The sequence below is a fragment of the Liolophura sinensis genome, chromosome 6 (assembly GCF_032854445.1).
Source record: "Liolophura sinensis isolate JHLJ2023 chromosome 6, CUHK_Ljap_v2, whole genome shotgun sequence".
NCBI lineage: Eukaryota > Metazoa > Mollusca > Polyplacophora > Chitonida > Chitonidae > Liolophura > Liolophura sinensis.
Genome location: NC_088300.1, coordinates 57,456,189 through 57,481,180, shown reverse-complemented (window position 1 = coordinate 57,481,180; position 24,992 = coordinate 57,456,189). Strand labels below are relative to the sequence as shown.

General features: G+C 40.5%; 1 protein-coding gene across 3 annotated transcripts in view; it reads left to right on the top strand.

Annotated features, from left to right (window-relative positions):
* LOC135469218 (nucleolysin TIAR-like) overlaps positions 1 to 24,992 on the top strand; it is an 87,512-nt gene that overhangs the window by 23,366 nt on the left and 39,154 nt on the right. The window contains exon 1 of one of the 3 annotated variants that reach the window (XM_064747799.1): positions 9,444 to 9,678. The exons of the other annotated variants lie outside the window; for them this stretch is intronic. Within the exon in view, the coding sequence (XP_064603869.1) occupies positions 9,541 to 9,678 (138 nt within the window). The 5' untranslated portion in view covers positions 9,444 to 9,540. Of the gene's footprint in view, positions 1 to 9,443; positions 9,679 to 24,992 lie in introns of those variants that run through there. 3 annotated transcript variants of the gene reach the window in all.

Below are 24,992 nucleotides of genomic sequence, written 5' to 3'. Positions count from 1 at the left end.
GAAAAACTATAATTTTGTGAGTGTACATGGAATAATACCTTCAAAATATGTTAAAGAAGAACAATAATGACTATTTTCCTACAGCAGTTTATTTTCCTCATTGTTCAATTTTGATGTATGTGATAAGCACTCTTATTCTAGTATCAGCATATGTAGTGTATAGATCAGAAAAGGTCGATTTGGTAACTGTGGATATGTTACCTGTACATCATCCATTTGTGGTATCATTTGTGGTATCATTTGTTTCTAATTGGAAACAACGTTCAGTGTTTGAAGTTGGTACATACAGTACTAATAGGCAGAATCAGCAAAATTGTTGTCTGGTGTATTGGCCTATACATTTGGTTCCTGGTTTACAAGCTGTAGGTTTGGTGTCTGGTTTATAAACCGTGTAAAGTTGGTTTGTATTAAACTATAGATGTGGGGACATGATAATAATACAGTGTACATGTGGGTTCACACATGGAAGTCAGGATTGTCCTCAGGGTACTGAGTATTTGACAGTGTTGGTTGGGCTTGTCCTAAGACCTCCATGGATTACGTGAACAGGGCTAGTAAAGGCACCTGTTAAGCCCATGTGGGCTAAAGCAGGACTCTATTTGGGTTTAGCCCCACATTAAAATGAAGGGTTAAGGTTTTGGCTGAAAGTGGACTGAAAGCCTGGAAATGGCTGTTGGGGTTGTGTGAGCAGACTGGCAGACCAAGGTAACTGCCCTCGTGAATGGACTAAGCTGGAAGCTGGTGGAGAATGCCAACATCAATCATGAATTCTATTACAAGTTCTATATCCTCTTAGTTACTGGATCATGCAGCCGGCCATATTCAGCAGAGGAAACTAGCGATTTAGCGCTTCATGGAATTGTGGGGAACTGCTGGTAATAGACCATTGATTTTGCCGAGTGAATCATCAATAATCACTTCACTGTTATTAATCAATTAATAAATTGATCGGTTGATTGATTACGACAGGTTCCCATTTGAGCCATAAAGATACAGCCCAAAATACCCCACTCCATCCAAAGGCAGGGTGCCGTGTCTGGTGCTCCTGAACAGGGCCTTGGAGAAGGTTGCCAACCTCGGGGCCGGAACAAGGCGTGCTGAATATGATTTGACTTGGCTCACTAACAGTTTCTGCCTTAATGAAAACTTGCGCTTTGAAAGTCCCTCGTTGTAAAGTTTGTTTTCTGGTGGTGTTGTAACGCAGTCTAATCCCAGGGATAGAGCGCCTGCAATATTGCTGGTGTGACGAGGCCATTAGCAGGCACTGAACACACTTATCAAATAGATGGCATGGGATTTAAGCAGATGATTGCTCTTAATGGATGAAATCCGCTTAGCTCTTGTATTGACACAAAGAATGAAGTTAATTGACAAGAGACATCCCAAGAAAAATAAACCCTTGTGTGATTTGAGAGAACGAGAAAATAGTGTAATTAGAATAAGGGGAAGAGTTTCCAGGAGCGTTTGTCTTATGGATTGGTACATGTGTAACACTTGATTTTACTCATGTGGCCAGGCAACAATTACATATAACTGCTCTATGTTGTGAATCCTTGATGGGTTTTGCCATTGTGATTTAATATTTGAAACATTTATCAAAAGAAAAAAAACAAAACAAAAAAACAAAGTAATAACAGGTAAAAGTTTTATTGTGAAATGTCATAAAATCATGCAGGTCTGTGTGTTCAGGTAGGCCTGGCACTGATCCCCTTGCATTCTGTAATTGCAAAGCAAAGCCGGTCTTGGTCCAGCACTGATGGCCTAAAGCAGCTTTACAGAATGCACGGGGATTCCAAGTCTTTTAGGGCGTACTGAAACTGCTACAGCATTCAATGGTTTCAACAAGGCGCTACATGTACCTTTAACAGGCTTGTATATCCATTAATAGGACGCTGAACACGATCAGAGGTTTAACACACATGAGGGAATAACCCTACAAGTACTGGTCACTGAACATAGGCATGGTATAAGTGGACCAAAGCAGCACATGCTTATAATAGACTTGTTCTAGAGAGGTGATAGAAGTGTAGTCCTTAGACAATAATCCAAGGGTAGTGACCTGCTGTATGGTGTTAGCATGAGTGCTCTAGTGGAGATGCCCGTGGGGAGTTAGGTGTGAAACAAACTGGAGTACATTGTGTACACATGCTACTTCTAGTTTGATATGAGACTTCTGCATCATGTATGTGTGTGACTGAGAAGCTCACAATGCACCTCAATGGCCAACTAATGCTTTCCTCTTGGCTGTCCCAACGGGGTATTCACACAAGCCCGGAGTCCGAAGACTGTGATGTGACTAGCCAGAAGACTGGACCGGTCAGGCGGTGACCAAGTAGTGGCTTTGGCCCTAAGCTTTGGTATAGTCCGGGTCTGGCAATAGCTTTTCGAGGGCTTGGTAGCCTAAGCATGCAGGTTGAACTGGTGAGCTATGATTGTTAAGTTTGAGCTAAAGGTTGCGTTTTGGGACGATCAGGGAAAATCAGGCAGCTCATCCCCTCCTTGGAGCCTTTATTCCATTAGGTGATATGAATTTCTGATGTATCCATGGTCATCAACTCGTTTTCATAGTTTTCACGGCTCCCATGGGACTTGATGTCTCCATGACAACTAAAACAATATCGGTTTGGTGGCAGTGGAAACTATAGATACATATTGAAAGCTGATAGTGTGAGGAACTAATGCATTCAGGTCTGGAGTAGAGAAGTGCAGACAAACATTGGTGTGTCTATTTACCAACCAGTTATGGTTGCACATTGATAGAGGACATTTTTCTTCAGTTAAGCCAGCTAACAAAAGTTATTAATGAGTTTTGGGAAAAGGCCATTTCAGGGATGAACTGATAACCTGGAACACTGACCTAGTTTATGATGTCATGGACAGATCAAAAGAAAACAAAAAAAGTAACTAATGATTATGTTGTGTATCCGAAATGTGGTCTATGGCACATTGTATGTGTTTATTCATACTGTTCGTCGACAGTTTTGATCTACTCTTTTGTCCTTGGTTATCAGGTACCTGTAGTCTGATCCCTCGCATACAAAAACAAATGCTGTATACCATACACCATACTGCCATAGGATTTGTTAAAACTATTCAAGTGCCTGGAAAAAGTAGTTAGGGAAAAAAAAGAATATTAATAATAATAATAAAAATAAGTGATTTGGTTAAGAGAAATATTGATGGATAGGCTTGTCAAAATAAGTGGCTATTAGAGAACTGTGATGGTGGGTTTTAATGCCTCCTGCATTGAATGGAGTAGTGCTTCTCTGTCACATTAAGTGGCTAAGTTAATGGAGAATTCCTCAGCATCAAACGCTCAGTGTATAATACCAGGTGATACATGTTTGTCATTGTCAGTTCTGTAATACATGTACACAGAATGTGATAATGGCTGATCTGACAGACTGGGTTGGGCACATCTTTTGAAAAGTTAGTTCCTTTGTGGCAAGTGGATGACAATTAGGCAATATTGGGTGACACTTTTATAAGTTTGCTGAGTTCTGTACAACAGGAACATGTTGTAGAACAATGGCTGATTATGCTGCTTTACCGACATTTACCAGGTGATAGTTCACCAGTGTCTAGTGGACAACTAGCCAGTTATACCTGGTGATTCATGTTTGCTCTGGTCAGTTCCTTATTACATGTAATAAAATGTAATGGTTGAATTTGCTGGTTTAGGCACATTTATCAGGAGTTGGTTCACTAGTGCAATGTGATACAAGGTAATACATGTACATGTTCGTTCTTGTCAGTTCCTCAATACTGCATGCATGTGTCGTAAAATGCAGTTATGGCTCAATGTGCACCTGCATCAGGAATTAGTTCTCTGAGGATGGTGTGTCCTGTTTGTCCTCTTGCGACCCATCATTCGATATGCGCGATTATCGTACAGGTACGACATCTTTGCGAAACTGAGCCCTGTTCTGTACTATATGTACACTTCATAGCATGTAATGATGGCTGAATATGCTAGGTAGTACACATGTATCAGGGGTTAGTAGGCTGTCTGTAGTGTTGGGTGGACAAGGGATAATAGCTGGCGATACGTGTTAGTCATTGACAGTTCCTTACTACATGTACATATACACAAAATGTGGTGCCAGCTTGTTCTCATGCAGCTGGAGTAACAATGCACTGCCACCATCAGTGGGATTCTCAATGAAAAGAAATAAATGAATGAACTTTGGTAATATCCCAAGGTCCTGAAATGCATGTGCCCTAGCAGCAGTTATACATACGTATATATGGGATGTCTAGCAACCTCAGCCGCTGGATATGTCTGCGTAAAGGTGTAGCCATGGTCTTTCCAAGCAGTGGTTTTCTTCAGATCTTTGCCATTTAAAATGGTTTAGAATTTGCAAAGCGTACAAATTGTCTTGAAATTTTGCATGTTTGCGGGCAGAAGAAATGGCTGGTCAATCTTCCTTTGATCTGAGCATGCAGGCAAACATATTCACGGCAGTTTTTATTAAAAGCGATTCCCTAGTTGGCTTGGCAGAGGCACAAAGCCATGAAGCAAACGTGGAATCATTCTAGCATGGTGTTCAATAATTCACAGCTTATTGTGAGCAGACAGAGTCTGTTGGTTTGATGTTCAGCCACAGGCCGGATGAAAACCTCTGGCCACACAGTGGACTACTTCAGCATTTTATACATTTCTTCACTCACGGCTTCTGGTTATTAGCTGGCAATTTTCTGGTCCAAGAGAGATAGTCTTGAACAGTCACTGGGCTGAAGGATTGTGAGATGGGATTTGTGCCTGCAATGTGCAGTATCACTTCAAACATTTAACAAGTCACAGGTTCAGAAGTATATTTATCCAATAAAGCACTAAAACATTTGGTATTTTTATGACACAATTTGACTAGTGCATATGCAGTTATAATTCAGGGGTGTTTTACAGTTGATTTATTCACAACTTTCCACAGCTGGGACATGGGCAAAAACTCCATCCTAGAAAACATGGGTATGTGTGTAGATTAGCATGCATAATTGATACTGCCCTAGGGCAGTGTTTCTTTGAGCCTACAGTTAGTATCAAGGAAGACTGAGCATGATTGCACCTATACATTTATACCACAACAGATTTCAGGCTTTCTTTCATTTTTGTTTTAATCCAGTATATGTACCAATAAACAATATGTACAGAACAACTTACGCTGGCAGTTCGCCATGTTGCATAAAACCAGGCAAAGCACAACCACTAGCTGTAGCTGATCAAACTGAAAACCCAATACAGGAAACCGAAATCCTTGTGGACCAACTCAAGAATTAACTCTCAGCAAACACAGGAAACAGCGCTGTTGATGATCAATACAGGAAATAACAATTATCAAATATCAATATAGGAAAACTTACTGGTAACAGATGGAGTGTGTATTACATGAATAGAATGTATTAGAAAAAAAACAAACCAAAACCCCGCAAAAAACTCAAAACCCCCCAAGAAATATAAAAAAATAAGTAACAAATAAAAAAATGGATGAAAACATTGTCACTATAGTGATGACAATGAACTGAATGTGTGCACTTATAAACAGATACAAACGGGAGGAAAATCCTAGTTAAGTTTGATGTACTGTAATGAATTACACTGTAAAGAACACCAAAAGTAAAATCAAACTTTTGAGGAACTTCCATAGAATTTTTTTTTTTTTTTAGGTCGAAGGGGTGCGTATAGCAATTTAACTGAACACCAGCGTATAAAACACTGAAACTGGTTAACACAATCAACATTATTCACTGAATTCTGGCCTTATTATTCCTGTAAGTCAACATGTCTAATAAAATCTGTAAATGTTCTAACCAAATCTTCTAGGCAAAATACAGAAAATAACAACTACACTTTGCATCAGCTACGTGTGTAATGTGCTGCAAAAAGTCTATGCCATCTTGAACTTGTTAAGTCAGTGGCCTATGTTAAGCGATAGGATGTGGAAATATTTGACCCACTGACAGACAGAACTGATTACAGATGCTTGTTGTCCCCCCAACCCCCCAACCCCCCCCAACCCCCTCTTTTTAGAGTATAAAAGAAATACTTTTCTGAGGTGGCTGTAGATATGATAAATATATAAAAACAATCATGCTATACAAACTCAGAGGTAATTGAGGGTTTCTGAAAGAAGTACACTTTGATCAGCAGTGTTAAGTGGTAGTGTGATGAAATTTAGCTTACGGAAATACCATATCAGAAACCAGCTTAAGGAAAGAAACCTCACAAGCGAGTCAAGAAAAAGGATTATTCAGGAGTTTTATAAGCATGTACATGTAAGGTACATAAGAATGGATGGAAAAGTGGTCATGTATCAGTTTTGGAAAATGTTTATGGGAAGATTTTGATACGAGATAGTGTTTAGATAAACCTTAGTCATTGACTATTGTAATTATGCTGCATAATGATGCATTGTGGGATTTGCAGAGTGGTCTCATGTAATTTGAGTAAGATTTGGACCAGTGTGACAAAAAGGATGTGCGGTGAAACTTCTTCTGCAAATAGCACAATCTCAGCAACAAGTGCCACATTTGTATACCAGCTGTCAACCTTTTTTCATTGAAGGCAAAAAGTTACTATGGAAATCATGCTCAGTGGACTTCATGAACATTAGAGTGTAAAATCAAGTGGTCAAGCAAATTAAAGATGCATTTTTGAGTTCAGAGACAATGATGCAAAGAGTGAAACAAAGCTTTTGATTGCCCAGTGGAATTCTAATAGGATAGATGTCCATAGTTCAGTTTTTTCCATCTCATTTTCCCTACAATTTTAGAGTCTTGGTACAGTGATCTTCCTCTCTTTTAGAATATTCTTCAGTTTTGCCATTTTGTAGTTAAGTCCTATCATCTGGGTCCTATCAACCCAGTGTTACATACTACTACACAGATGATGTCATCAGTCTGTTCTAGCTAATGGACATTTAGGTAAAACTGGTTTTGTTAGGTGTCCTTGGAACACGTTATGTCTCTGTGTATTTCAATGGGAATCTTGCCTTGGTGGCAGAACATAAAATATTGGCATTGAAGTGAACAATGCCAGGTGCTCCCTGAGCAGGCACTGGCTCCAGTCATTCTGCAGGGCTGTACACCCGCTGGGAGAATAGCCAATTTGGAAAGTCAATCAATCCAAGAAATGGCCCAAGCTGCAAACTGAGGAAGTGTTTGAGGGATTATCACTAATGTTAACTCTGACTGCCATCAGGGCCATCCATCAAAAGCATACATCTATGGAAAGCTCTTGCCATCTTGCCCACCTGAGGGAATTCATATTTGGTAGAATTAAAAGCGTACACATCTGACTGGACTGCATAAATTCTGCCTGGAGCATTCATTAACAGCCCTTAATGACCTGAAGCAGTCAGCAGCATGCACACCTCGGGCATATCAGGGAAATATACATTGAAAACCTTTTTGTATATGTTTTATCTCATGTTAAATTTTTTTCTTTTTTGTTATTTTTTTTTTTTTAATTAGGAATGTATACTGTGGTGTTCAGCAGATTGAGCAACTCATCTGAGAAATGGATTGGGTGCACATACATTGGGAAAATACATGTGATGTTAGCTACATATTGATGTGCTGTGGTAGGTTGTGTTAGTGGAAATATCAGGTCATTGAGTGTTTGTCTGATATTTCGGGATTTCGCTTTTATATGAACTTGTATGAAACAAAGTCAGTGTTGTCAAAAAACTGAGAAGAGACTTACACATGTTTGTTGTCTGCAGGATTTGCTATAGTGTTTTAATGGGACATAATGAGGTATCTTCATAACTAGATAGGTGACGCCAACATGGTGCAATGTCTTATCATGAGCCGCTCATCAGTGCAATGGATGTGGGTTCAAGTCTAGCTCATGCTGGCCTCCTCTCCGGCCATACTTGGAAAGGTCTCCCAGCAACCTGCGGATGGTCGTGGGTTTCCCCTGGGCTCTGCTTGGTTTCCTCCCACCATAATGCTGGCCACTGCCTTGTAAGTGACAAATTCTTAAGTACGGCGTAAAACACGAATCAAATAAATCAATAAATCAAGATATTTTGACTTTCATAATTTGTTGGATATATAATGAACATGGCAGGGTATTTGGAAAAGAATAACATGTCTTTTTGAGGGATTCTAAGAATATTGTTTAAAGTAACAGAAGTTTAGTTGCAAGAAGTCATAATGTAGCATAAAATATCATCAACTAGCTAATGAGATTCCTTGCATGTACTGGAATGTGTGAGCATAGATTTGAAGCTGCTTGTGCAGAAAGTACTTAGAATAACCTGTAATGGACTGATTTTGTGAGATAGTTACACATGTGTACATGTACACTGGGTGTTTATCATCAGAAGCTTTGAATGCATTATTATGATTGTAGTAGAGTGTAATAAAGTTATGTCCAGCATCTGTTTAGTTAAATATTTAATTAGGCAGAGTGAAAAGGGGTAAGGGTGTGTTGACTGGGTGGGGGGGGGGGGTGTTTAGGCAATGGTGGTTACCTGACCTTGGGGACCTCTTTATGGAGGTACCACCTGTGCAGCCTTTACCTACAACCCTACACAACTACATGGACAAATCCATATTACCAGGGCCCTCATCTCCACAAATGGCTTATTGTCCTCCTCACAATCACTCTGTTATTCCACCTTGGGCCAGCTTAAATTGATTTTTGTTTCCAACTCCAGGTTAGGTTGATTCTAGCAGCAAAGCCATAAACATTTTAATGACTTATGCACTACTATGTGAAAGTATATATATATATATTGATAGGTATGTGAATTGAGACACTGTAATACCATTTTGAACAGTGACATTTCCTGTATAGCATTTGACTGTTTATGACCTTGTCAAGCTTGTTACAATGTGCTTCTTTAAAGTTACCTAAATTGCCTTTATTTAGTTAACACACAACCACATCATCATCATCTGTTGTTAACGCCTGTAGGTTGGTTAAGTCCATAATCCTGAATGGCACGTGTGCCGGTTGTATTAGGTGGTAATGTAGTGGTTGACTATTGTCAGTGACCATTAGGGTATGACCACTCTAGCAGATCTACACCAGTGTTGAGGGACAGATGCCATTGTTCTATGAAAGTGACTAGCAGCTGTACACAAGTCCTTACTCCTTTGCTGTCCGTATCAGATGGGATCAAGGTGTTCCAGAGAGTGATCTCTAATGTATTGATAGGTCTGTCCCAGAGCTGATGTCATGTTGCAGCAGGCCAGCTAGTTCTGTGCATCGCTTCACGAGTCACTCTCAGGGGAGGGCACCCTTGTATGATTGGCAGGACAGACTGTTGCCGGCAGGACAAGTGCAGTTACCACCAGCTGCCCCACTCTAGGATATGTGGGCGAGAGGTAGCCACTAGCACATTCTCACAGCTGACAATTTGCTTAATTCAAAAACAGCTTGAATGCACAGTGAACGTATGATAATTACGTCTGGCTTTTGTGCTCGTATCTGCCCCTGCGATAAAGGGAAATATTGGCTGCGGTGAGATCGACTCTACCCTACCTCCGTATAGCACAGTGGTATGCACTGCTGGTAGGACGGGGGAATTTATGGTTGGCTTGGGAACAAATCAGCAAGGACGACACCCGGAGTTAGGCCTGCTCATCGAGGACTACCCTAGGACAGGCGGCATGCACCCACAATGTTACTATGTCCAGTATGTGCCCCTGGCTCTCAAGCCAGATCCGGTAGGAACTCAGCCTTTTTCATCCTATTCTCTCGAACTGGTCGCTATGTCTGGTTTTGTCAAATATCAACCTTCACTCTTTATGTGTGTTGTTCTGTAGTCATTTTATTGGTGCTATTATACTCTGAAACATCTCTCTATCAGTTTTTTGCTCTATTACAGGGATAAAATTCTGATCTCATTTAGACCGCTATTGTCTAATTCTATTATATGGAACAAATGGAAAATTCTAGTGTTGGCAGTGCTAGCCTCTGGCAGAGTGTCACCCAGCCAGTGTTTCTTTGTCCTTGCATATTCCGCATCATTTGAACATCACTAAAATAGGTTCTATCTGCGACGTACAATGCGAATTGGTGGAGAGTGAATAATTTGGCCATGTGTAAGAGGTAGAGGAAGTCGTTGGCATGTATCAGCATAGCGTATGTTACTGATGACGCTGGTTTGTGGCAACTCTGGCACTAGTTGCTGGTGCCACTGATCAATGTGTATAATTTCACAGATCTTGATGCGGGTCTGCCCTGGCCCTTTGTTATGTGCACGTACCTGTAGAATTAGACAGTAAATTTACACAGCCACCATATTGATCTTGCCATTTCTCTTAATTGGATGGAAGTGGTTTACTAGGGATTCAGAACCATGTTGTGTAAGGAGGTGATCAGCTTCTCCTTCCATTTCTCATGTCCAGATAGAAGTAGAAAATTGAAAAGCTGAAAACGAGTGTAGAAAAGCCATTGCGTGGTAATACATTTTCTTCCATGGTTATGATGGCTAGTTGAGCGTGTCTGGCATTGACCAAGTAACACCTTGGCAATAACAAGACAGAAGATCTTGAATGTAATGCCAAGTCATGGTGACATTCATGCAACACTCCATGCTGCTTGTGGCTGCATGCTTTGGCCTGTTGTCTTTCTTTTCAGAATTATTTGTCCTCAAGCTCTGCTTCTCCATAGAACATCCTGGGGGTGGAAGATAACTACCATGTCCTTCTCCTTAACTCGGGGACATAGCACTAGTTGACAGTGCTCCAAGGCGCCCCTCCTCCCCACCCCACCCCACTTCTGTTGATCATTAAGCAGTATAAATTCTGCTTCAGCATATGCCTGCATTGGGTTATCATCACAATAGCCTGATGACTGGACTCGAGTCAGCTTTGACTACCCACACAGGCTTAAATGCAATACTGTCAGGCATTACTGAACACAGGGCTAAAGTTAACCTGCTTTTCAACGCTATTTTTTGTGTCTCTCTGACATTGACCTCTTTTATTTAGAACCATTGTATGGTTTGACATGTACATGTAAGTAATTAGTAATACATGTGAGAAGACTTTTAGATTTTCGTGAAGGTTTTGAATGAGAAATAGTGTAGAGAGCATGTTATTGATAGCATGAGTATGGGTCTCACCAGACCTTCATTTGATGCAGATATTGGTAACAGGTGTTATGGTGTAGACTGGATAGAACTACACTTATAGTGACCTGTGTTAGGCAAGGGCAGGATAGAAACTTGTGGCTTATTGATAAAGAAAAAAGGATTGGGATAAAACTGCCTGACAGGTAGCAAAAGGAACTTAAACAGTTATTTAAACTGTGAAAACATTTTTAATTTAAACAAGGAAATTTGGCCAGTTTGATATGCCAGCTGAGCAGTGACGACCTTGATTCCTGGGTGAGATGGCCATGGCACCACCCTCAGGCACTATGTTTACCGTAAGCAAGAGCTCTAACTGTTTTGACTGGAGCTGTATGTAAGGAAAATGTGACAACTGTCATAAGTATGCGTAAACAATATATGTGTGTTATGCAGTGGACAGACACCGGATGGTGTGTGTGTGTGTGTATATATATATATATATATATATATATATATATATATATTGATTTCGTTTATACATACATTAAACCCATGCATCTGTGATAATAAGTGCAAAACCTGCAAAACACGACACCTGATTAACTCAACCTCTGCTGGTGCAGATAGTGTGAGTGGGACCAGGGCACTGCTTGTGTCACTGGTAATGTTAGTACAGTTTGTGTGGGATGGGACCACAGCACTGTGTGACTGATAATATTAGTACAGGTTATGTAGCATGGGACCACAGCACTGTGTTTGACTCTGATAAGGATGCTACAGGTGATATGGGACTTTGGCTACAGGAGTGCAGTTTTGTAGGAAGGCACCACTGACCACAGGGCTGTTTGATAATGACACACCGGGTTTTGCAGGATGGCACCATGAAACTGAAGGCTTTCCTTCCCCAATCCTGCAGGTATCACAGGGGTGACAGACTGCTAATCTCATTATCATTAGTAACAGTGTTACATGGCTGTGTAATGCCTGGCTTGTGTTTATCCCCCACACGCAGGTTATACCTCTGGCCCTCATTTTTTCATTGTCACTGAAATTATTGTGTGGCATTTTCTGTGTACTGTGTGCAGCCTGTATGAAAGGTCAGTCAATTTTTGTTAATTGCTCTAGCTGTGCCGTCTCGTTAGGTGTGGAGACTAGGGCACACATGTTATCCAGGGGCAATTTGTCCCTTTGCTTCTCTTTGTCAATATTGGCTGATGGCATTAATGCTGCCAGATCATTTGAGCCAGTCATAGTTGGCTTGGTACAATTACTTAGGCTTCTTCAAGATGTGTACCCATCAGACAACTGGTAAAGACTGTTTCCCAATACCTACCTGTGCTTCAGACTAAGACAATCAAGCCTTTTCTACCAAATTCGAAGAAAGTGAGACATAGTCACTTTTTTTTTGTATAGAGGGATTATGGGAAGGGTGGGATTCCTGAGTTATCATGACAGGGATTTGTGCACATCAATCTGTAGCAAACAAGATGGTGTAAAAACAAAAGGGACTGGGCCCCAAGAGTTAAGAGTTAAATCCAACGCAGTGATGTTGATCACGAATCTGTGGGTAAATTGGATCAATGTGGATTGCAATCTGGTCGAACACTATTGATAACTCCAAAGCCTGGCTTCCATACACAGCTAATTAATTGTAGCCCACAGGCTTGACCAGCTTAGGCAGAAAACCATTGTTTATAGTAAACCCACTCACTGGCAACATCCCCTGTCTGCACTAAGTCCTCAGGTAAGCTCAGATTACAAACTTTATTAACTGTTAAATTGCTATCAAACCTGGATTGATACACAACAGCATCAGCCTGTCTGGACAAGGCAAGGTAATGAGAGGACTAGAGCTGGAGACAGCAGAGGTTTTGTGGAGGAAAAACAAGCGGCCTACCTTGGCTCTGAGTGGCAGTGTAATAAAGACTTCATTGACTGGGAAGAAAGCTTCAGTCTATTGATTCGACATGAGAATGAGAAGGTAGATAAAGACAATTTCCTCCTGCACTCAGCCGGTCAGAGGTGTGTTAGAAAGGCAGGTTAAGTGAGAGGATGGGCGTTTGATTAGTCTGATCAAGTGCTGAAGGATGCAGTCATAGATTCGTCCTAAAAGGCTGGCTGATGCAAAGTGTAATACATGTATGTGATCACAGTCCACTCATTATGATGACTATTGCTCATCACCCAGTAACTGATGGCAATAACTGATCAACCAGTAACTGATGGCAATAGCTGATCAACCAGTAACTGATGGCAATGGCTGATCAACCAGTAACGCATGACTGTAGCAGATTACCCAGTAACTCATGACTATAGCTGATCACCTGGTTACTCATGACTATAGCAGATTACCCAATAACTTATGACTGTAGCTGATCACCCAGTGACCCATAACTGTAGCTGACCACCTGGTAACTCATGACTATAGTAGATTACCCAGTAACTCATGACTGTAGCGGATCACCCAGTAACTCATGACAATAGCTGATCAACCAGTAACTGATGGCAATAGCTGATCAACCAGTAACTCATGACTGTAGCTGATCACCCAGTAACTCATGACTGTAGCGGATCACCCAGTGACTCATGACAATAGCTGATAACCCAGTAACTCCTGACTGTAGCTGATTACCCAGTAACTCATGACTATAGCTGTTCACCTGGTAACTCATGGCTATAGCAGATTACTGAGTAACTCATGACTATAGCGGATCACCCAGTAAATCATTACTATAGCTGATCAGCCAGTAACTCATGACTGTAGCTGATCACCCAGTAACTCATGGCTATAGCAGATAACCCAGTAACTTATGGCTATAGCAGATTACCCAGTAACTCATGGCTATAGCAGATTACCCAGTAACTCATGACTATAGCAGATCACCCATTAACTCATGACTATAGCTGGTCACCCAGGAACTGATGACCATAGCTCGTCACCCAGTACCATTATTTGGGATGGCACATTTTAAGCTGTATTTAGAGTTTTACATTAATGGCATCAGAATCTGACACTACTGACATGTCCCCTTAAAAAGTAGACCTACTTGCAAAGGTAAATATTGCTGGCAAATTATACCAGTTTCCCTGGGGCTCTGCTCGGTTTCCTCTCACCATAATGCTGGCCATGCTTATATAAGTGAAATATTCCTGAGTGTTGCGTAAAACACCAGTCAAATAAGTAAATAAATAAATTATACAGGTTTTGTGCAGTGGTTGCTTGTTTGAAATGTGAAGCAGTTTGCTACTAGTAGTAGGATGTTCCAAGCATGTGATGGTCTTCTGCCTTGTTTCCTGTATTCTTCAGTAAGGCATAAAAACTACACTCAAATAAATAAATACTGTTTACCTATTATGGCAACCGAAGGACACATTGATTGTTTCTGGAGAGGTAGCGATTTACCTCTGAGAGAATCATTGGGTTAATAACACAAGACAGAAATTACATCAAACAGGTGGTCAGTGATTGTGATAAAAATACTCACTTGGTGTAGTCACATTTGGAAATAAGCGCCTTGTTTACGTGAATAATGAAATTCTTTACATTTTTTTTATGTTACGCAGGAGAAAACATGTCCATTGGTAAGATCTTCCTATCAGCACTTCTTATTATTGTCCACAAAGCAAAAAGTCTTTGTAAAACATGGTGGTCTGAAACATGCAGTTGTTAACCTGTTAAATCAGGTGATAGCATAAATGTGATTGCAGCTAAGCACAAAAATGGTCTCCAGTGATAGTGTACTTTTTGCTTTATCGGCATATTAAATGAACAAGAAACTCACTTCAGGACATGTTTGTTCAGAATCTGACAGATTTTTCAAGCCCAAACAATAATCAATATCTGTCATCTTCTGTGGTGGCAATAGCTGGTTTCTTTTCACCATTCTGGTTACCATGGTGACATTTTGATCAGGTGTCCCAGGAGTTAAGTGTTAATTGACAGGTAATTTCAGATTATCCCAGCTATATTGATATCCAATGATCTTATTTGCTAATTTATAGTCTATGAATATTATCTATGAATACAATGGTGCAATATATCCAGCTGTGAAAATATTTTGTAGGTTTGGGTATGTATTGATATTAAAATGTGTAGTGTTATCTTTGGAAACTTCTTGTACGATTCAAGGACAACTCAGTAATCTTTACATGCATATACGTGACTCCGAACAGCCTTAACATGGGCATGTTAAGGAAATGAAGACAGGCTCACAGATTTTTTTTTGTCACTTTTATCAGACAAATTGGATATGGTTGTAACACCAGCCATAAAAAATAGTGTTATTGGGCATCAGATAGGGATTTATTGGAGACAGAAGGTAGTGTGTTATTGGATGCATTGAATATTTGATGTTCTCCTGAACCTTCAATCTTTAGACTTGTACTCTTATACCCATGGCAAGCTGTCAGCTATTGGCGAGCCGCATGGAAAATCAGCACATAATAAGGCATTCGTGAGCTCAGCTCACCAATTGAGTCTACCAGCCAATTATGTAAACCACAAGATCAGGCAGTTATCAAATCATACACTCCTGTGCTGCTAGGACAATGCTGTAAAATAGAATTCTGTCAACTGTAGACCATTTGATTTGTAAAAGTGGAACTTTTTCCTTGTTCTTTATATTTTTGTCCTGCATATAATTAGACCTGTGTAAAATAGCAGACTTGGGCCTGTTCGAGTGTGAAGTGCATGCATATGTGCATGTGTGGGCTGAGAGGTGCCCTGGCCTTCTGCCTATCCTGACTGCCTGTGGAGAACTCACACATTTCTCTACACTCACATCATTTATGTTGTATGAACTCTCTCGCTTGCCACAAGTGCCTGTTTGTGTCCGTTTGAAAATTTAATGGAACCCTGTTGGAATTCTGTCAGTTCTGGATGACTGGCTGTGATGGAGAGTTTGCAAGCTTTGCGTGAATTATGTAGCAATATTTTGCCTGTATTTGTTAATTATGCAGGTCGGAGATCCGGGTGTTTCAAACCTGCAGTTGCCGCTACTGGAGAGAGCTCCATGTGAGGGATCATTTAACCAATAAACCTGCCGACTGTTCATTGTTTACTGCTGGCTTGTTAATATCCAGAATGACCTAATCTGCTTTAAATTCATAACAAGTCAGCTGTGGCTGCGAAACGCCTGTTTATAAGGCATCATGCTGAGGCTTGCTTGATCACCTACAAAAGGCAGAGTTGTTATACCAGAGCTGTTTCTTAATGGTGCGACAGGAGTGCCAAAAGCTGTTGATGGAAATTGGCATAGGCTGAGAAGACGAAGATCTGAAATTGTCTATTGTGGCCATTGTGTAAGAGAAGAGAGTGGAAGGTGCCTAGTTAGAGGCAAGTAAGGTGACCATGGAGGGCCATGCTGGGAAGGAAACCCTGAATTATTGGCTGGTTGTAGACTGGCCAGGCTATAGGCACTCCATCAGCAAGCTAGCCTTGTCAAGCCAGTAACGATTGTTCCAGCCAGATAGTTCCACTGGCATTAGTTAATTCTGTGTGACTGGTTAGCAGTTGGCCCAATCATATCCTTCTAAGCATGTCTGTGACAGATCTCAGGAAAGACTACATGATGGTTTCTGTTTAATAATTTATCTATGTTTCTCTGAAGATTTTCCCCCTGATACTCTGTGGTTCAGACCAATGGAATTCCCTCCCCCCCCCCCCACCCACTCCTCCATCTTCTTTTGGGGCTGATCTTCTGGCAGAAGGTTATAAGATAGGAGTCATGATGATGATGGAGACAGCCACCCAAGTACCTGTGGTAAGGCATTAACTATTTTCTACCTGCTGACTTTGAAGATCTCCTCTGTCCCCTGAAATCTGAAGCTACTAGCTGTAAGATGGCCTTGGAGGTGGGTGGGGCTTGCTGATTCCATGATTTACAGGAAACCATTGGCTTGGTCAACATTTGAGTTGAGCAGAAGGAAGTTGGTGCAATTTCAGTCACAAGTATAGTGTTTCTACGAGCAGCAGTGTGTTGGCTTGACAGTTTTTTTTTTTTTTTTTTTAATGGTTGATGAATCTTAGACATCAGGTGGAAGAAGAAATAAATTACTCAGAAATTTTCCATTAGTAACAGGTTTACCTTGCCTTTTTGTCACAAATCAGTTACTATTATGACAATAGTGGAATGGCATTTTAATTTTTGTCCAAACTGACCTTTATTCTAAATTTGGTCCCTTTATTTTGCATTTTAAATAGCATCTTTTGTGAGTTGTTACAGTGAGATTCTGCTCTACACCTGTGCTTCTGGTGGTCTGCTTAGTCCTTTTCTGGTGGAGATACTTTCCACTTGTCCGGTTCCATTTGATTATGAGTGCTTTTTATTGGTGGTGTGTTGCATGTAAAATTGGGAAGTAGGTTGCGTGTGTAGCAAGGCACTGTCTTTACTGGGGGAAAGAGGTTCTTATTGAGTTGGGTCATATGTTAGTGCCATGAGGGCATAAATCCATATGCTATTGCTGCTCCATTGCCCAGTTTCATACACGCTGTGCCCACTGAAATACATCACAATTTTTCTGCATCTGGGTGATATCTGAAATTGAACTGAAAATGAATCAGGCTTGGGCCCAGCTTTAATCTAGCAGAAAAATGCTGTTCATTGAGCCATTGGCATGGTTTGGCTGAATAGCTCAGGGCCCATGCCTCTATCTAAGCTAATCATATTTCCCCTGTCCTTCTGATGCCAAGCCCTGCCAGCCACAGCAGTCCACCCAAATTCCATTGCTTATACGGAATTGTAGTGTAACCAGGCTTGACTTTGAGAAAACACAATTGTCATGTAGAAAATGACATTATTTTACTGGATGGTGGGTGTCCTTCTGATGTTGCCTGGCAAGGAGGGGAGCCTCGCTTGTTCTTGTCCAGGAGGGACAAAGTGACAGCTGGGGTGAGTTATGAGTACATGTTTAAATGTGGCCGTGTAGGTGAGTTGTTCAAAAAGTAAGTTGTGTTGATGAAACATATGGGACTTTAACCAGCCGGACTAGCATTCCCGGGAGTAAAATTTGTTCTCACCTTCTTTCTAAAGCTATGCTGCATGTGAGACCAAATTTGCCAATGAGCAAAGAGGATGTGGTGGTGAAATTGGAAATAAACTTGTGTCATTTGTTTAAATTAGTTGGTATGAAAAAAAGGAGCTCTCAGTTTTGAATGATTTAGGTGGGTCACTTCTTTTGTTGTGTCCCTATGGTGTTTATTAAGGTACTCTTTGGAAATAGGCTTTCCCATGATGGCTTAACATATATATGATGCATGTCTAGGGTATCATAGTTGTTGAGATTAGTGCTTCTTGTATTCTCTAGTAGTAATTCTACTATCTTGTCCTGTATAGAGAAGAATATGTTCGGAGCTACAGCTGCCCTCACTTGTTGGTCCAAATAGTGGTCGAAACAAACTGCATGGTTCTGTTTGTAGTTTGTTCACAGCACATTAATGGTGTCTGTATTAGTAAGAGATGATAAATTAGAGAAGGAATACAGTGCAACATTATTGCTTTATTCATTTTGCTTTGATTGGCATACATTTAGCTTCGTGTTATTTTTTCCAGGGTTTTCTTTTTTTGAAAAGGCAAAGGCAACAACACTTGGTCAGTTTTTATCTCTCATGACAGACTAATTTTGAGAATGTCCCAAATGGCTTTGTGCATATTTTTCTGAAGCGGCAGTGTAGCATTAATTCCAAACTTAGCATGTGTCTTTACAACTCATTGCCTCTCCAGCATGTGAACTACTTAACAAACATGCTCGAGGTGGAGAAAAATCCGGAGCAAATTTTTTTCTCTATTGTTTTCTCAAGGCAATATGTAGATTATAAATCCACACATGAAGGCATGGGCAGACTTTTTGGCAGCATTTTCAACATTGGAAGATGTGCAATTCATTAAAGGAGAAGAATCATTAAATATCAATCAAATACCATTGAAATGAGTATGCTTTTCCTCGCAGGTGCATGCCATAAAAAAAATTCTCATGTACGTCAAGTTGATAAATTATAAATAAAAAAAATTAATAAAAAAAATAAAAAACTCATCGCCAAAATCTGCTGTTGGTGACTCCACTTTGCCTGAGAACTAGTCCTGAAGTCATCTGTATTAGGAGGAGAATTGCCATAGGAAACCGCCGAAGTGCAGTTCGTACATTTCCGGTAGGACTCTTCTTCCAAGAAGGTAGCGAACAGTACAGTTCGTTTTTGCGCTTGCAGTTTGGGAAACTGGAATGTTGGACGAAAGTTCCGAGTTTACATGAACAAGCCGGCAGTTTTAACCACTCTCAATGGCTGAGGAGCAACACACCCCCAGCATAAATTACAGGATACGTTAGACTCAACGATTTATGCCAGTTTTGCCGTTTTCAGACTTCAGGTGTATGGCGAGGAAAAATCGCAAATTTATGCAGCAGGCACCACCAGATAGATAAAAATGTGCTCTTTTCAGCCTATAGTTTTATGTTTTTAAGTTCTCTTCTCCTTTAAATAACTGTTTCAGTGGAAGCATTGCTAATTGCAGAAGTATAAACCTGTTTTTTCTTCAACAGTCTCTTTAATACATACCACTACCACCACCACACACACTTCACATGTCAGTTACATTTATAATGCATAATGGTTTGATTACAGCAGGGCCATCTCTAGATATAATGTTTACCTGGAATACGAGAACCTTCAATACAGCATGGAGTAACCTTTCTGGACGTGTACCAAAACATCCTGTTAGTCAGGAGAAATGTAAACTGAATTTTCAGCTAGAGAAACATTTGTCTTCCTCACCTAGATATAGTGATGGATGATTTGCTTTATCCAGGCTTTACCAAGTGTTACCCCTTATGAGTGATACCGATGTAATTCGAGACATTTCACTCATAAATAGATTACCTGATATGCCAATCAGAGTGTTCGCTGAAATCTGTCATTGCCATGTCTTCTAACAGATGGGAAAAAAAAAAAAATCAGCCAGAAAATTGTTTATTATAGGAAATATATTCATTTACTTATTTCTGAACATGGAGGTACTAAGGTGTAAGGAGTACAGAAATAATGTACCTAGCCATCAGAAGTTCACTTTCTGACAGTTTAACCACATGTACCTTCAATGTAAGCACTAGCCATGACGGATTGGATGAAAGCTTATTTAATGGTTGTAACATAGGCAGTGTCAGACCTTGATTTTTTTTTATCAAACAGGTGTGTGCTTGTCTCACAGCTTGATGATGACCAGCAGTGCCGTCTGCTCACCTACATTCAACAAATGATTTAAACTTGAGTATGCCAGGTGTGGCAGTGTGATAGCTCATGTTAAACAAGTATTACAACGATATATAGTGCTGGTGTTGTAAAACTTTATTGTCTGTGACCCATTCTGAAGTTCGGCCCCCCTAAATCAGAGTGTTCTCAGTCCATCTGAGTTTAAGTTTGATGGAATCATGTGGGATTGGTTGACAAGGTTGTATTACCAGGGTGAGATTTTATACTTTCAACATCTTACTCTTTGACAACAACAATTGAGCACAACTCAGTGCATTAATTTCAAATTGTGTGAATAGTCATTGGTAGGCAGATATTGCTGTTAATTGTCATCTCTAGCACATATTCTTACTACCTGTGGAATGGACTTAGGTTTAGCACAAAGGTGTTGCTGTAATATGCATGAAGTTAAGGTGGATAATCCGTATTTTGATACACCTTTCCTGTATATGTATCGTGCATGTACCTATAATTGCAATTCCCAGCAAGGCCATGTGTCTTATTTCTCACACTTACCATGTTATTGACATGCATATGGGTGTAATGCACGGAGGGTACATGTATGTGTACAAGTAGTTGTTATATTGACACCTTGGCTGATTTAGTGTCCCAGGAGTGAGGCTTTGAGCAGATTATCAGATGTAATGAAGTCTGGCCAGAGTGGGATTAGCTCATATAGGGTTTGTCTTCAGCCACTTGTTGGACCTGGTTTTTCAACATCTTAGTTTGAATTCCTCATTCAGTACAGGACTCAATTACAGCTTCTGTTTTCAAATGCAATTAGATGAGATAATGATATTGGCTGGAGGTTCAGGAAAAAAGGCTAATCTTCTTAACTCGTCTATTGAAGCTTACAGCAGTTTGGTGTGTCCACAAATGGCCATGGTGGCCTGTGGGTAAGACAGTGTTTGCAGTATAGAGCCATGGCTCTGGCTCATCAAAGTTGAGGCGAGGAAGAAATAATCCCCATCACCCAGCCTCCCCACCCCACTGTGCATTAGTGACAGATTTCATACTACACGTACATACAGCAAAGTGCCAGGGAGGCTGCACTGCCAAGTAGGATCAGATCTAATGGCGCTTTTGGATGCAAAGGTCTTGCCAGCCATTGAGGCATTAGTTTCTGTGGATGATTAGTATAATAATTTGTCTAATGAATGCAGTGACTGGCTGCAAATGATTTCCTCTGTCCTACTCTTCACCTGCTTCTAGTAACTGGTCACAGGGGAAGTAATTAGGCTTGACTGGTGATAATGAGACACTCTACTGCCACCTTGAGCGGGACGCTTTTTACCAGGACTTTGGTCTCCACTGGGAACACTCCAGCACTTGTGCTACACTGCTCTACATACGTAACAACCCTCTGAGAGAGCATCTCTGTGTAGGTGCTCTGCCAGTGCCCGACAGCTGTGAAGGAACATGGCTGTGGCTGTTTGGTATCATTAATGTTTATCCTAGATTCAGGAAGTGTGACAGAAAATATTCCAGGTCTCCTTTGTGGCATCGGTAACTTTCTTCACCTGGAGGGCATAATTGTCTTTCAAATTTGGTCTGCACAGAAATTACCATGCATGCCTGTTAAGAGAGATGTTAATGTAATCCAGCATACATGTCACGTTGTCATAATTCTATGTTTTATGTATGTAATATTGTCAGATCATCATGGGAGAAGTTGAATTTATTAACAACCATGATTAATTTCATCACTTTATTTTAATTTCCTTTGAAGGTTTGTAATTGTTCTTTGCATGATAGTGTGCAAATTGACTTTAAATTTCCAGAAAAAGAACAGCAATATTGAAATTCAGATTATCATTGTGTTAAAAATTTCAGCATACCTAGTGAACTATTTTGAGTCAAAACTTATAGAGCAAACGATGTACCTACCTTTTAACCAATTGATACAGAAATATAATAGTCAATTTTTATCTTGCAAGCTCCTATATACTGGAGATATAGACTCAATATAGTAATGGAAGACTACTTTAAAGCACCACAATATCACAATAGACCCCTTCTTTTTACGAATGAAGCAAAGTTGATTGTTGGTCTTCGCATAGATCAGTCTGTAACTTATTGTGCTGTGAAGTGCTGCCCACTTTTGTACTAAGTAATTAACTAATAGATTGTTTCCTTGTAGTGAATTCACAATGAACAACATGTATAACAGAGTTTATTGGCAGGTAGTGAAGTGGAATTGATCTCTACAGTCCTTTAGACATCACAGAATCATTTCCTGTTAGTATATGGTCAGGGGAAACAGGAAACCTCCAGTGTTATTAGGTGTACAGGAACTTGTTTAACCTGTTACATTGTAGTTGGCTTTATGCTTTGATGAGAGAATGACCTTTGAACTGGCATGGAGTAAGATTGGGCCAGTAGAAGAGGAGTCAAACTGGCCCGGTATGGGTTCTCTAGAGACTCACAGGTATGATGGCAGCAAACTCATTGCCTCAGTAGAGTTCCTTACAAAAAGGCCTGTGTCAAAGCGTTGTCTTTGCGAGCAGTGGAAAACCAGGGATCAATAGACTCTGAGGAGCTAAGATTGATAAGGTAATTAAACTTAGCCAGGTTTTCCCCAAGTGTTTTAGGAGTCGCGGGAGGATTGTTTTATCGCTGGATTACCGGTTCTGATCCAACTCACCTGCGACTAAGCTAGAGGGACGCAGGGCTCTGCCCCAGCAGGGTGGACAGATAAAGCCCCGATCTTTCAGGCTCATCCGGCTGACCACAGCTGATACCCTAAATACTAAACCATGACACAAGCATCTACAGCTAGTAAAATCATGCAAAAGATACATCATACAACATCAATTCGTTTTGATTCAACAAAAATTTTGCTCTTATTTAGGTCTGTGATTCTGTTTTGCTACCATTCTATGTCGCCACCTTACAAACCTCAGCTAGTATGGTTGTTCACTAATTGCTGTGCTCACTAAAGTCCCTACAAGAAACACATACAAAACCAGATACTATCCATGGATGTTACTGAGACTAATGATATCAAATGTTCTAGATTATACTGACAGGCTGGCTGGCTCGCACTTTGGGGACATGTTGTTATTAGGATATATGGTAATCGTTGTACAGTATTTGCTAGCAGGATCTGTGTTGACATTTACAGTAGGCTGGTGTGTGTAAGTTGATCAGAATAAGTGGACAATCACAACTGCAGCCTATAGACAGGGATTCTACAACCAAACTCACCTCCCTTTGAGCTCTAATAAACCCCAAGCCGACAGACTATAAAATGGCCGGACATTGGATACTACATACAGTATATATTTGGAAAGTGCTGTGACATTTGTCCATTTCATCATATCTATGCATGATGATAATATGTGTGTGTTGTATATGATGTAGAAGAATGCCATCAGAACCATATCTAGAACCATTTTAATTCCAGAAATCTTCTGTTTGAAAATATGATGATTTGCCAATAGAAAATTAAGTGTTCGGACACATTTCTTTGATTCATAGACTTAATAGACAGTTTTTTCTTTTTGTTCTTGGATGTTTAAAATGTGTACAGTGATTCTTCGCTGCAGAACAGTGTACTATATACCACAATTTGATTTTTTTCCTTGCCTGAGTTTGTCTTTTCAAGCAGTTGCAATCTATGACTTCAGTCTTAAGTTGCTTGATATGGAAGTCATGACTATGAAGTCCAAATTGAATCATACATCAAAATAAAACCGCAAAGACTGCTAAAACAGCTCTTACATGTGTGTGAATATTGCTTTCGGTAAATAGAGTATGCATATTATCTCCTAATGTTTTGAGGATCTTGGAGGCTTTTTGTTTTTTTTTTTTTGTGTTTCTTTTTTGTGTTTTTTTTTAGTAAAGACATGGCTCACTGTATGAAGAGGTAGATCGGCCTCCCCCAACACCTCACTGTTAAACATCAACCTCCAGTGCTGTTTAGTTTTTGGTTATGGCCACTTCTTGTGTGAACGCCTGATTCTGGGACTCATTTTCGCAAAGATTCCCTCCCTCCTGGTTTTCATGTGTCTGTGCCTTCAGCAATACTTTTTGTTTGCACAGTGTTCATGTTGTGATGGCTGTTTTGTCCATTTCTGGCAGTATTGTTGTAAATTATGCATGATGGACAGTATGGAGGTATATCCGCGCTGTCTACCCCAGCCTCATCCGCAGACTCATTTTCTCCCCAAGCTTTTCTCACTCTCCTGCCTCAGACAGAAGTCATTTTTAGCCTTAGCAACATCATTGTAAAGGAAATATGGTGCTATTTTCCCTGGCAACAAGTGAGTTTATTGTCAAGGGCTGTTGCGGGTGTCCTGATCGGAGTGCTGGATATTGGTGGCTCTTTGTGTACACCCCTAATTTGTATTCTGTCAGTGAGGTGGATTGTGCGAAGGCCTGGTGGCAGATAAGGTGTGGTGTGCTCCTGCATGTGGACTGCCACATCTACCCAACGGATGCATCCTGTCCAGCTACAACACAAGTATTGATACAGGACTGCTCCGTGTTTGTCCTTCATGATATCCCCCTGCTGCGAACAATCGCTACACGACTCGGCAAACTCATTTTCCTCTCCACTTTTATAACAATAATTTAGACCACAGATCTCAGTCAGGCAGTTAGTGCCAGACCTTTTAGCTTTGTCCGCCAGTGAAGAAGGGTCTGCTGTAGTGGACAGTAGGGGAAACTTTGTTCAATTCCCACATCAGTTTACCAGAGAGCTGGCCTTTGTGGCCCTC